General features: G+C 43.0%; 1 protein-coding gene across 4 annotated transcripts in view; it reads left to right on the top strand.

The window, feature by feature from the left end:
• Positions 1–12,152, top strand: part of LOC118088251 (arf-GAP with SH3 domain, ANK repeat and PH domain-containing protein 1-like) — a 34,438-nt gene extending 22,286 nt beyond the window's left edge. For 2 of the 4 annotated variants that reach the window (XM_060277216.2, XM_088673430.1), the window contains exons 19-28: positions 442–557; positions 1,499–1,566; positions 3,229–3,336; positions 4,542–4,779; positions 5,444–5,605; positions 6,604–6,667; positions 7,609–7,661; positions 8,549–8,688; positions 9,423–9,541; positions 10,091–12,152. In XM_060277216.2, coding sequence (XP_060133199.2) covers positions 442–557; positions 1,499–1,566; positions 3,229–3,336; positions 4,542–4,779; positions 5,444–5,605; positions 6,604–6,667; positions 7,609–7,661; positions 8,549–8,688; positions 9,423–9,541; positions 10,091–10,178 — 1,156 coding nt within the window. In that variant the 3' untranslated portion in view covers positions 10,179–12,152. Of the gene's footprint in view, positions 1–441; positions 558–1,498; positions 1,567–3,228; positions 3,337–4,541; positions 4,780–5,443; positions 5,606–6,603; positions 6,668–7,608; positions 7,662–8,548; positions 8,689–9,422; positions 9,546–10,090 lie in introns of all 4 variants that reach the window. The other 2 variants (XM_088673431.1, XM_060277217.2) reach the window with 2 other exon arrangements.
• Positions 12,153–12,808: the final 656 nt, after the last annotated feature.

The following is a 12,808-nucleotide window of genomic DNA, read 5'->3' as shown; positions in this document are numbered from 1 at the left end:
GTGTAATGGCACTTATCAACAGCTGGGGAGGGGTGGTTATGGCGACACTAACTCCCTCAGCTAATGAGGAAATGAAATGGTGGAGAGAACAGAGTGAAGTCAGTTGCTGCTGTTGAAGCTGTGGCAGTAATGGCAAGGTCCAGGTATACCTCTTCCCTTTCCTCTTCCAATTCTGAACACTATTTAATTGCATAACCCAAGACTTGTTCCTCATATTCAAGCCATACTCCATTGCATTACCATTGCATTGCTTAGACTCACTGACTGTATATATTGTCATAAATGTACATTTATCTGGAGTGTGAATGTTAGTAAGGGGGAGTTATTTGTAGACAGAGATTTTCACTCTGTGGTTAATTGAGCCATCAAAGAAATGATGTACTGTACAGTATTCTATAAATGGGAAACAGCCTGCCTGGCTAATAATTGTCTCTCATCCAGTGGGAGCCTGGTGAAGCAGACCTCCAAGGGCAACACCCCACTTCATTACTGCAGCCTTCACAATAAACCTGAATGCATAAAACTCCTCCTACGGGCCAGAGCCAACATCACAATCAGTAAGTGGTTACCAAACAAAAGAGCCCAGGGATTGGTGGTGGGATGACGCTGAATAGTCAGAGAAGCCCTGGGAGGAGGAGGTGTCAGGTTGAAGGGGCAACAGGGCCATCTTTACCCGGGTGTGGGGCACCCGGATGCCGAATTCTGGGGAGCGCCAGGCGCCCACCACTGAAGCCGCCTAAGCTCTTAAATATCTACCTGTTATGAAATAATAAATAATTTTGATCAAGCTAGAAAAACAAAATACATATATACCTAGGTATTACCGAAATGTATGCCTACTGTTTCGCTAAAGGACTTTCAACTTTGTGTGCTCATTTACCAAAGACACACTGCGTCATTGGCAGGACTTGCCATTCACAACGGTGGTGTTTCTCAGACTCAATGACGGAGCTTGTCATTCTCAACGGCGCCATGCACGTGAAGTTAACTAAATTTGGGGCGCTGGGCAGATCTTTGCACCCCGGCGGCACATATGCTAAAGACGGGCTAAGGGGCAACAGGGCTTAGCGAGTTGGGAGAGTCTGTGTCAGGGAGAATCAAGAATCAGAGGCAGAAGCTGAAGCAGGTGAGTGGGAGATCACGAGGCAGAGATGAGTCAGGATAGTGAAGAGTCATACAGTGTCTCTCCCTCCTGCTGTGGCAAGCTCCCCTCATTTCCTCCTGTGCACATTTCCTCCTAATATATGCATTCTTCTAAACATTGTTTGGTTGGAGAACTGAGTCGCAAAATTCAGATAAATGTAAATTTTGACAGGTGGCTATGTTTCAGTTCCCATATTCTTTTGGAAAGTGCCAATTTGAAATATTCAACTGTAAATGTGTACAGAATCAAATTTCTCCCCTGTTCCTAAAAGTATGATGCTAATCAACGGAGCTTAGTCTGTTAATGGTTGCTCTCATTATTACTCATTTGGTGTCACCTGATATTTATTAACAGTGAATGAAGCTGGAGAGACAGCCCTCGATATTGCTAAGCAAATGAATCACGATGTGTGTGAAAATCTGGTAAGAAATGGGAGGTTTATCTCTGCTTTGCCACTATTGGAAAGTAATGAGCTTGAGAAATATTTAGAAAGGGCCATAGCTCAGTGATAGAGCATCATTTTTGCATGCAGAAGGTCCCAGGTTCAGACTCTGGCATCTCCACATTGGACTGAATGAGGCCCCTGTCTGAAATGCAGGTGAGCCTCTACCAGTCAGTGTAGGCAATACTGAGGCAGATGTACGAATGGTCTGACTTGGTGTAAGGCAGCTTCCTATGTTCCTGTGTCTGGAATCTGGACATACCCAAATCTTGGCAAAATTAAATATCTAGTGCTCTGTATTTTCAAGAGATTCAAATTACTATGAAACTATTGCTCGTGTGCTTATTTTGTGTACACACTCTACCTTGGTCTTTGCTGGAAACAAGGCTATCAGATTTACTTAGTGCTTCAAAAGCTATACCCGGTAAAAGCACTGCAGTTGTGTGAATTCACTTATGAAAATGAGAGAAGTTGGGAGACGGTAGCCACCAAGTTAAACATATCCCTCTTCTCCCAGGCCTTTGGCCAATTAAACAATCTATGGCCTTTTGAACTGGAAGGGGGTCTTGTTTTTGTTACTATGTTACATAGTTTTGGGTTTTTATATTGTAAACCACCCTGTGATCTTCGGATAAAGGCTGGTATAGAAATTAAATAAATATATGTGCAAGGCTTCTCTTCATTTGCATGTTGTAAAAGCTTTTTTCTGCTTTACTGAAAAACATGCTTCTGTGTGAGTAGTTAAGGAAGTGACAGAAATACAGCCGCAGTTTGCCAGCAATTTATTGGCAATTTGTTGTGTTGGAATTATAGCCCCCCACTACCCCTTCTCTTCTGGGTGCTTCCAGGTGGTTATTTATTGTGGGACGGCTGCTCATCATGCCTGCAAGTTTAAAAATAATTGCAGTATCCACACAATGTCATTGGCATCAAAATGCCAGCCTGCATCCTGCCCTGGGAGCTGGGTATGTTTAGCCTGGAGAAGAGAAGGTTAAGGGGTAATATGATAGCCATGTTCAAATATATAAAAGGATGTCATATAGAGGAGGGAGAAAGGTTGTTTTCTGCTGCTCCAGAGAAGCGGACACGGAGCAATGGATTCAAACTACAAGAAAGAAGATTCCACCTAAACATTAGGAAGAACTTCCTGACAGTAAGAGCTGTTCAGCAGTGGAATTTGCTGCCAAGGAGTGTGGTGGAGTCTCCTTCTTTGGAGATCTTTAAGTGGAGGCCTGGTGGCCATATGTCAGGAATGCTTTGATGGTGTTTCCTGCTTGGCAGGGGGTTGGACTGGATGGCCCTTGTGGTCTCTTCCAACTCTGTGATTCTATGAATCTGCCCCTCTTTTAATTTGACTTTACCTTTTCCAGGGAAAATCTGATAAACTAAAAGAAAATAAACTGTTCCCAATGATCCATTTTTGATATCTCAGTGACCTGTTTACAATATTAAGCCTCCATATTCTGGAAGCACCTTTTATGCTTTGGCAGTATGACTTCCCACTTCCCCACTGGAACTCTGGACTACAAAAGAGAGCAGTTAGGAGAACTCCAGCAAACTTAAAGTTTGCTTTGGAACTTGTCCAAACTATAACAAGAAAGAATGTGAAGAGATACTATACTGAGTGTCCTCTGTCTTGCAGCTATTGGAGGCTCAAAATGATCAGTTCAACATGCGAGCTCATGTGGAATACGAGTGGCGGCTGGGCCAAGAAGACATGTTCGAAAGCGATGATGATCTAGATGAGAAGGTAAGGTCCCAGCACTTTTGATCAGTTCTTTTGTGAACTGGAAGTCTGTCCATTGCTTTCCATTTCTCAGCACCTTTCTAAAACACATTTGGTCGCTTAAAGTTGGATGCCTCTTCCAGCAGAGAGTTTGTGAACATAGCCAAAACCGAATGGATATTTCTGTAGTCATTGAATTACAGAATTGGCAGGATTCCAAGAATGATCCACTACTGGGGTTATTAATGTGAATCATTTTAATCAATGTATTCCAAGGCCACTCAAAGCCATTGATTTCAGCAGACTTAAGCATGCTTGATTTTGTGCTAGGATGCAACCCCTGGGTTGTGGTCAACATAGTGCTAAGGAGGTTGTTCCATTCACACAAGCATTTCTGCTGCACAAGGGAACAATCTCCCCTTTCCTCTCCCACTCACTGTTCTAGGGATTCTCCAAACAATCTGGAACAGATTTGGGGAGGGCATAGGAGAGGGAGCAGGAGAGGGGATGGAATCCTGTTGCATTAGTGGGGATCCTTGCACATGCTTCTGTGCAACAAGTTAGTTGAATACAGACCTGCATGTTTTAATCAAAGATTGCAGGGGGCTATTCACCATGGAGGAAAGTTCTTTATCATGCTCAAGACTGCGATTATTACTTTTTTTAAAGGAGAGCTACTTCATCATCACCATCATTTATTTATTTAAAGAAAATAGGGCTGCAATCCTGTGCACACGTGCTAGGCATTAAACATGAATAAGGCTTCAGTCTTCACCATGAGGTGCTTGCCTGAAGAAAAAAAAATTCGACAACTCATTTAAAAGAGCCATCACACAACTTAAGTGTTTCAAACTTAGATCCAAAATAGATAAGCATCTAGTTTCCAGGATCAGGCACTGACTATAATCTTATTCGAACAAAGACCTTGGAATTGTAAAAAAATGAATACGTTTCAAGGAGAAGCACTTCATCCATTTATTCTACATGCATTGTGTGCATCCTTTTAGCTGGAACTTCCATGTGCAGAAGTAGTTTTCTTCTGAATACCAAACAACAGGGAACTGCTGTTGCCCTTTGTGACCTCTTGAAAGCTTCCTGGTGGCTGGAGGCTCTTGGGAGCAGAATACTAAATTGAATTGGGCTGCCGATCCAGCGATGCTGTTCTTGAGTAAGGTTTCTAGTGTTTTATTCTGCTCTCTGTTAACATGGTTTACATTTATTCGTTTCAGCTTAGCCCAGCGAAAAAAGATCGCTTTCATCGTCCTCAGAGCTGCTACAATCTGCCTGGAACAGCCTCTCAGTCATGGAAAAATCCAGCTGACTTCTCAAAGGGAGCCAGTTCACTATCCCCAGAGAAGCTCCGTGAGCTATACGCTGTGCCACATGTTTCTACCTCTAGACCCACTGTGGCAACATTGCCCCCCGCCTGTACAGGCCCACCATTGCCACCACGCAATGCACCTAAAGGTTAGACAGCATCGATAATGTCCTATTTCATCACTGCCTTTATAGCGACAAAATTATAGTGCTATAACTGCACCATTCCTATGTTAGCTAATTCCCTGGTGTACCATATGAGTCATCTAATTACTCTGATTTTGCGTAGGTAGAAAGGTTGGCTTCTATCTCTCCACAATTTGCAAAGTGTACCCTACAGCTTTTTTTGTGTGTGGGGTAAAGTGTAAGGGCTATAAGGCCAAAGATTACCTGACCAAAGGTGCATTATTCATATCATTTTTCACTCTGATCGAGAATGTGTTTTAATGGGGTTTTGGAGACCTAGTAGACAGGGAGGGGCAGAGGTTGATGCATCTTCATACCCACAGATGTAGTGCAGCAACATGAAAGAGGGGACTAATTTCAAGTGTAAATACTGCCTTGGTAGTGAGCAGTGTCCTGCATCTCCTATTCCTATGCAAAATATACATCTTAAATTTTGCACCTAGGTATAGATGGCCAGCTCCTTTATTTTTAGGGCATGGGTGCAGAACTCATGGCCTTCCAGACATTGTTGACCTACAAGTCCCACCAAGCCTCACCCCTGGCCATGCTGGCTGAGGCTGATGGGATCTGCAATCCAACAACCTTTAACAAGAGTGTTATCACTGTATTTTTCTCTTTTTTTGGTCAGCCCCCAGCTTCCCTCCTCCACTGCCCCCATCCAGCTGGTCAGTCCTCCCTGCAGACACAGCACCTAGAAAGATCTTGCCTCCACCTCTGACAATTCGACATAAGCGGACCTCCTCAGAGCCTTCTCCCAGCACACCCCTGAATCCTACCAGCCCAACTGCAGGTAAGAGAGCTCACTGAATCAGTTGAGGATTGCTGCATTGATTATGAAAACGAGGAACAGGAATATATATAAATCTAGATCTATGGGGGGAAGGCTTTATGCTGAGGTATACCATTGGTCCACTATTGACATTGGCTAGGGATGTTAACTCTTCTTATTCACAAACTACCACAGGACACCAGTATGTTAAAATCTGGAAACATAGCTCTAGGTATATGAAGTTAGGAAACACGGGTGGGTTTTTTTTTCCATACGCCTTCCTGCACCATTTCTAAATGTTGATTATCTGTGAATGCTCTGACACACTTTGAATATGTGGGCCACCACTTCTTGCAAACCTGCAAAAAATATGATTTTAATCAAGATGTGGTGGGTTCACAAATTCAGTTCATCTGGCTAAAATTCTCTTTAAAAATCAAATTAGGTTTATTTTAGCACATTAGCTATTTCTTTAAAAATGCCCATCAGTTCATATACTGAATCACTTCAGAAGCATTCCAAACATTCCAGAATGGAGAGAGAGGATGAATGCATTCTTTTGAGGTAGCAAATAACCTTCAAATTGATTACATGAAAATCAGGGGCATGGCATGATAGTGAGAATGGACCACATCTATCCTGAGTGCATCACTCTAATTCACAACCATTTTGACATGTCATTGATGCTGTTAAGTGTCCACAAGTTGGTTTTGTTTTTTGCTGCAGTGACAGGATTTGTGAATTCTCTGACATGTTGAGATGGTGGTTTTATAATACCTCCTTGGCGGATTCACATTTTGGAGGTTTTTTGAGAGATTGTGAGATGTGTTCTGGGCACGTGCATATCAGAGGCAGGTCAGAACATTCACAAAATTAGTAATTGTGGCAAACAAGGGGGGGGTGGGGGCTCAACTGGTTTTACTGTGTCATCAAAGAATTGTTTCCTCATAAGTTTAGGCTATAGTAAACTGACCTGATTCCTGCTTGTAAACACAGAAGTCCCTTTGTCTCTGTCTTAGACCCTAGATCTTTCTCCCTTCCAAGACGTTGCTCTCCAGAAGGAGCCTCTCCTAGGAGGTTGAGGTAACAATGTGTGTCTGGGGGCTCCTCCAGACATCCTTTTTATTGCACATTCATGATTTGTGCTCCTGAAGCTATTGGAGCTGTCATCATATGTGATCCCACTTTCAATACTGTTTGCAGCTGCAAATGTTTTGCAGCAGTCTCCCAGCTTCATTTTTGGTCAGCTCATATATCGTAACTTACTGCTGAAATTCAATAACTTTGTTGCACTGCTTTTGTTGCACTGTAGCACCCCTCTGGCCAGCAATAATGTGGCAGCATTGCAGAACAAACTAATGCAGAATAAACCCACCACTAGTGTTGTGTCAAGAACATGTTGCAGAATGCATCCGCAATAAAACACAGTTCTGGAGAGGCCCTGTGATGTAGAGCTGATTGCCTGGTGCATCACAGCTGTGTTTTGAAATAGGGTGGTTGGGCAATCTTTGTCTTTGTCAATCTGTCTGTCTCTGTATATACTGCTCAAGAGCAGTGAATGAGGTTTAAAGCAGTTCAGTTAGGGCTCTTCCAGATTTCCTGTTTGTTCATCCTGATTCATTCGCACAGAATTTGCACGGAGGTTACCGTATGTAACGTTGCCCAACTTTGCTGTCATCCCATTCTTTCCGGTATACTTTCCTGACCACCAAAATAATTTGAGGGGTTTTGTTTTGTTCTGCAAGAGCACAAAATTTTCTTTAATTATGCAAACTGAAGTTTCTGGTATATGATGGAATCATACCCGCAATATAGAGACAATATGGAAGCAACTTTAACTTGCATTGTGAATATAAAATTTATATTGGTCAGAATCCTCATTTACAAGACAGCTGCCTTTCTTCTGCTCACCTGTCAGTTGGTATAAGTTTTCAGGCAGCTGCTGTTTTTCAAGCACCTCGATTAGGAAATGAGGGATTCTTCAAGGTGAATGAACACTCCCCCCACCCTTATTTCCTTTACAGTAGTTCCGATTCTTCTGAACTCCCTGAAGTGGTGGTGGATTCCTGGCAACAAGGTAAAACACTCTCTCTCTCTCTCTCTCTCTCTCTCTCTCTCTCTCTCTCTCTCTCTCTCTCTCTCTCTCTCTCTCTCTCTCTCTCTCTCTCTCTCTCTCTCTCAGCAAATACCTGCTGAGCTACTTCCTTCTCCCCACTACAGTCCTCGACAATATTTCACATATTCTTTCCTTCTGAAGTTGATTTCTTTTTGAACCTATGGACTTCTACTATATCATAAGTTTGTGGATTTTACTCCCTTGTATTCAATTGTGCAAGATGTTCCTACATCAGCCTTGTTCTTCCATTTTGACACCATTCAGAATCTAGGGGCACTTCCAAATGACCTGTTTATTGAGCATTCCTCCTGATTGCAGTATGATGACAGGGCATTGGCTTTTGATGAACATTCAGCCTGACTTGCTTTTGGGGAAATTAAATGACATTGCATCAAAGCAAATGTTATCCACACTTTAAAGTGCATTTTCCTATCACTTTCCTTACTGCAAAAAGTCAAATCTTTGGGGGAAACCAGGTTTGTTGCGCATAACTTCCAGTCACCTAGGATTGCACAAGCTAAATTTGCTGTTATGTGATTGAATCCCACCCCAAAATAACAACAGTCTGGAAGTGCCTTAGGTGATATGTTCCCCTAACTGTTGCATCCCTGTGCTTCCTCGCCCAAGCTATTGCTCTGGTTTTGCAAGTACTTTGGGGGGAGCGTCTGTTGAATTGTAGTTCAATCCTTTCAGATGTGAACCAGTATAGTACCATTGTCTCACTTGGTTCTAAGTCGCTTGCTGGTGATGTGCAACCTTGCCTCTATTTATTACCTGACTGCGCCTTCACTCTTGTTTTGGATTTTCCAACATGAAATAACACAACAGGGCTGTGTTTTATGTTGCAGCTGCCTTAAAGGAAGAGGGGACAATTTATGAGCAAAATCAACATGCAAGAAAAAGCCAGTGGACTTCTTGCCACTCACTGGAATCATCCCTTGAATCATCAGATGATGTCCCACCACCACTGCCAAAAAGGGGGGGTTTGGTATGTTCTTCATTTAAATTTACATTTTCTTACTAAGTGCTTTCATTTTCCCTCTTCATTTTAGTGTACTGTTAGCTAAGGATGATTGCCTTTCACTGACCTGAACTGCCTCTGACTACTGTAGGAAAGAGAGAGAGAGAGAGAGAGAGAGAGAGAGAGAGAGAGAGAGAGAGAGAGAGAGAGAGAGAGAGAGAGGGAATTAAGCTTCTGATGAATTGGGGGAGGGGTTAGTCTGCGGAGCACTTTTAATATGAAATTGTCAACCCCAGAGATTCAGGGGTGAAGAAATTAATTGCATGGTGGTGGCCCCTCTCCTCAGCCATATTGTGACGAGGTCTGCCTCACAATATAACTGAGGAGAGATTTCACTTACTAAATTGATGCCAGTCGCTTACAAATGTACCGTTCAGCCCTGCTTGCTAAGAATTTTTGCCGAAAATAACAATTCAAAAATTCAAAAATTCTGTTCTGAGCATTTCCTTCTTGCTATAAAGCTTCTTCATGTGTAAGTGACTGAGGCCTTCGACATGAACTACACCAGGTTTGGGGGAACCTGTGGCCTTCCAGATGTTACTTGACTACAGTTCCCATCATTCCTGACTATTGGTTGTGCTGGCTGGGGCTGATGGAAGGTAGGAGTCCCTAAACATCTAGAGGGCCACAAGTTCCCCCAACCCTGAACTCCATTATCTGTGTCTGCAAGCTTGACATTGCTTTCTGGTGCCCATTTTCAGAGACGCTCCAGTCTGTGTCGGGTCAGAGCCCTTTATGACTGCCAGGCTGACCACGAAGATGAGCTAACCTTCCAGACTGGAGAGATAATTGTAGTAGAAGGACAGGAGGACTCCAATTGGTGGGTATGTGACAGTTTCTTCTGGGTGATTGCTAGGGATTCCTTATCATGGCACTGATCATTACCCTACCCCATGGGACTGGCTCCAGGTTTGAGGGGGTCCTCAGCAAAGTGCCCTGTGGTCAGTGGGCCTTAACAGGAGTCAGCAGTGATGGGCTGTGTCATGCAACAGCTTCAGCACCAGACAGGGGATCTATCCACCATTTATATTCAACAATGCTGCCAGCCACAATTTTAATTTCCCACAATGCCTTGGAGCATGAGGGAATATTTTGTATTGAATATTAAAATGGCAGCTAGACCCAATACTGCTCAGAAAGTCAGGTCTGCATTGGCAACGACCCTGGTCGGGGCTCTGGAGCTCCAATTGCTTCCCAATGACACCGGGTGCTGCCTTCAGACATCATAGCGCATCACATCCCAATCCCATAAATATAGGGAATGATGGTCTCAGAAATACAGTCGTTGTAAGACTTGTAATTACAATGCACTGAGGTTTTTCTCTCTGTGTTAAAACTGCCTCACCTTCTGGTATTTCTTTCTTTGCAGTGTGGCAGGATTGAAGGGCAGCCTTCCAGGAAAGGTTTATTCCCAGCATCGTTTGTTTACATTCTGCATGAATAGAAGGATGGGTTGATGAAAGAACACTGTATCATTTGCTGAAAATATACAGTAATCCTCTGCTTTAAGAGTGGCCTCTGAAGGCAACATGCCAAGACTTCAGTAGTGTTCCTTTCACATTTATTAACTCAGTCACCAATCTGTAGGGTGACATGCTGGACCAGGAATCAGGCTCACTGATGCAGAAATGTCATCATAGACTAAAGTGCAATCCACTTCTCATTCAAGCCGCTGGAAAAATGTCCATTGATTTAAATAGAATTGTAGCTAAGCTGTATTATCTGACAAACTCACTGGCCTCTTTCATACACACTCAGAGTGGCACAGGAGTCCTTTTTTGGTGGTTCAATCAGTCATTGCTATGGTTTTTGTATGAATGCCAGACATCCAAGAGTGAAGCCAACTCCATGTGTCTTTTCCAACTGAATCATCCTCAAGCCTCACAGCTAGGTAACAATTGGATGGGAAAGATCCTCTAGGTGGTTGCTTCATTCATGCACACTCTGGCAGCGGTTCCACAGAAAAGCAGCTTCCACACAGTGTATCTGTGATGGGGTCAATATGTTCCAGGTATTATGTTTGGAAAGCTCCACCTCTTCACTGTTACTCCCTTCCACTGCACAGAAAAATAGGCACCTTCAACAATGTGGAGCTCTCTTTGTGACTTAGAATCATATGACCTGGAGGACTAAAAGGCTATGAAGCTTGACTTCTTGTTCTAGTCATGAACTACCCATATGTTAACCAGCAGAAGTTAGAAGGGAGATACTTGCTGAGCCTATAGTTCCTGATGGTAGAAACAAGTGGGACAAAATCATAATAGCCACCTTCATTCCCTTCCACAAGCTATGGGGAACATTCTTCTTGATTTCCAACAAAGCAACCAGCAGTCCATGAAGCAAAATACAGTATGTCAGCTAAATCTCCAATCCCATGTGCATCCCATGCAGCAACCTTTTTCTAGTGATGCAAGGAGCCCCACCTTCCTTAAAAAAAACAACCACCCACATAAAAGATATTTCAGTTTTTGCAAATGTATCCCACTCTGTGGATAAATTCAGATTTTGCTGCTTATATAACACAAGGATGGTGAACCTTTGGCCCTTAAACGTCGTTGGATTTCAACTCCCAACATCCTCTTCTCTTGCTGACTATGACTGATGGGAGTTGGAGTCCAGCAACTTCTGGAGGGCCATTGGTTCCTGTGCCTTAGAAGACGTTCCAAGCTGTCTCTCATCCCACTCCAGTCTTAACAGGACAGCTTTACCATTCATACCAGTGATTTCAGAAATAATAGTTCTAACTGATCTAATTATATCCTTCCCGAACAGGACAGGCATTAAACACTTCGTTGCAAATAAAGTCTTACTATTGCTTTACATAACAGTAACCCTATTTACCTATTCTTACTAAGACTGCCCAACCTGACATATCCAAGAATTGCAGCTGACATCTTTACAGCTGCCTTGTGTTGATAGTTTAGATATAATCCTGATTGCCCGAATCATTAGAGCTCTTTCCTATCTGTCTTTTCAAATGATGATTCCACCTGAGAAGAAAACGTACTGCAGTCCAAAACTGTATACCATTTAATTTTTGTCTCATGTTTCTTTTTCCAGCTTATCCTGAAAAAGTGGTCTGTCTTTGTACTAGCAGTGCCCTCCTAAATCAGTCAGTGTGATTTATGTCTCTGTGTTAAAAGAATATTACTTTTATTTCCTAAATGTTTTGGTACACCTGAATGCATGTTTTATCCCCATCACCACCACCACTCCGGTAATAAATTTTCTTTTGCTTATGTCTCATGCTGCTTAGTCAGATTGCCAAGGGAGATTTGAAATTACACTTTTCCAGTGTTACTTCTGAGTGGAAGGTTTTGAGGGAAGTTGAAAACCTGCTTTGTGTAGTAAAAAATAAATGTTTATGTTAAATAACTTTGTACACTTGCACCATATATAGTTCAACTCAATAAAATTACTATTTAAGAGGAGGCAGTTGTAAATAGGCGGATCTTTGGGGCTTGCTTAAAAGTCTACAATAATGGAGCCTTATATATTTCAGCTGAAACAGAGTTCCACAAGCATGGGGCCACTGCCAAAAAGGCCCCCTCCCTAATTCCCATTAGCCTTATTGCTCTTACAGTCAGGCACACAAGCAGAGTCTCTGAAGCTGATCTCAAAAAAGTGTGGGCAGACTACAGGAAGAGTGAACCCCAGGGGCTGAATGCAGCTCTCTAGGCCTTAGGATTCTCCTAGAACATGCCCCCTCACGAGTACCCATACCCCCTTCCCACCAGCCTTACTGCACTCTCTCCAAGTGCTTTTGCCTGGATGAAGGATGGAGACGTTTGCATAGCTGGTAAGTCTCATATCTGTTGCTCCACCCACTTTGGCCTCAGCCCCACTCACTTTATATCTTTAACCCTACCCACCAGTAGCATGCAGTTCAGGCTAAAAATGGTTTCCCAGCCCTAATCTAAAGTAACCTGGTCCCAAACCTTTAAAGAATAAACTCAGTACTGTACTTTAAAATGGACCTGGAAATACACTGGCAACTCATGCACCTGGTAAGGTAAAGGTAAAGGTACCCCTGACCATTAGGTACAGTCGTGACCGACTCTGGGGTTGCGGTGCTCATCTCGCATTA

Source organism: Zootoca vivipara, chromosome 7 (genome assembly GCF_965207765.1).
Source record: "Zootoca vivipara chromosome 7, rZooViv2.hap1.1, whole genome shotgun sequence".
Lineage (NCBI taxonomy): Eukaryota > Metazoa > Chordata > Lepidosauria > Squamata > Lacertidae > Zootoca > Zootoca vivipara.
This window is presented reverse-complemented; position numbering and strand designations above follow the sequence as displayed.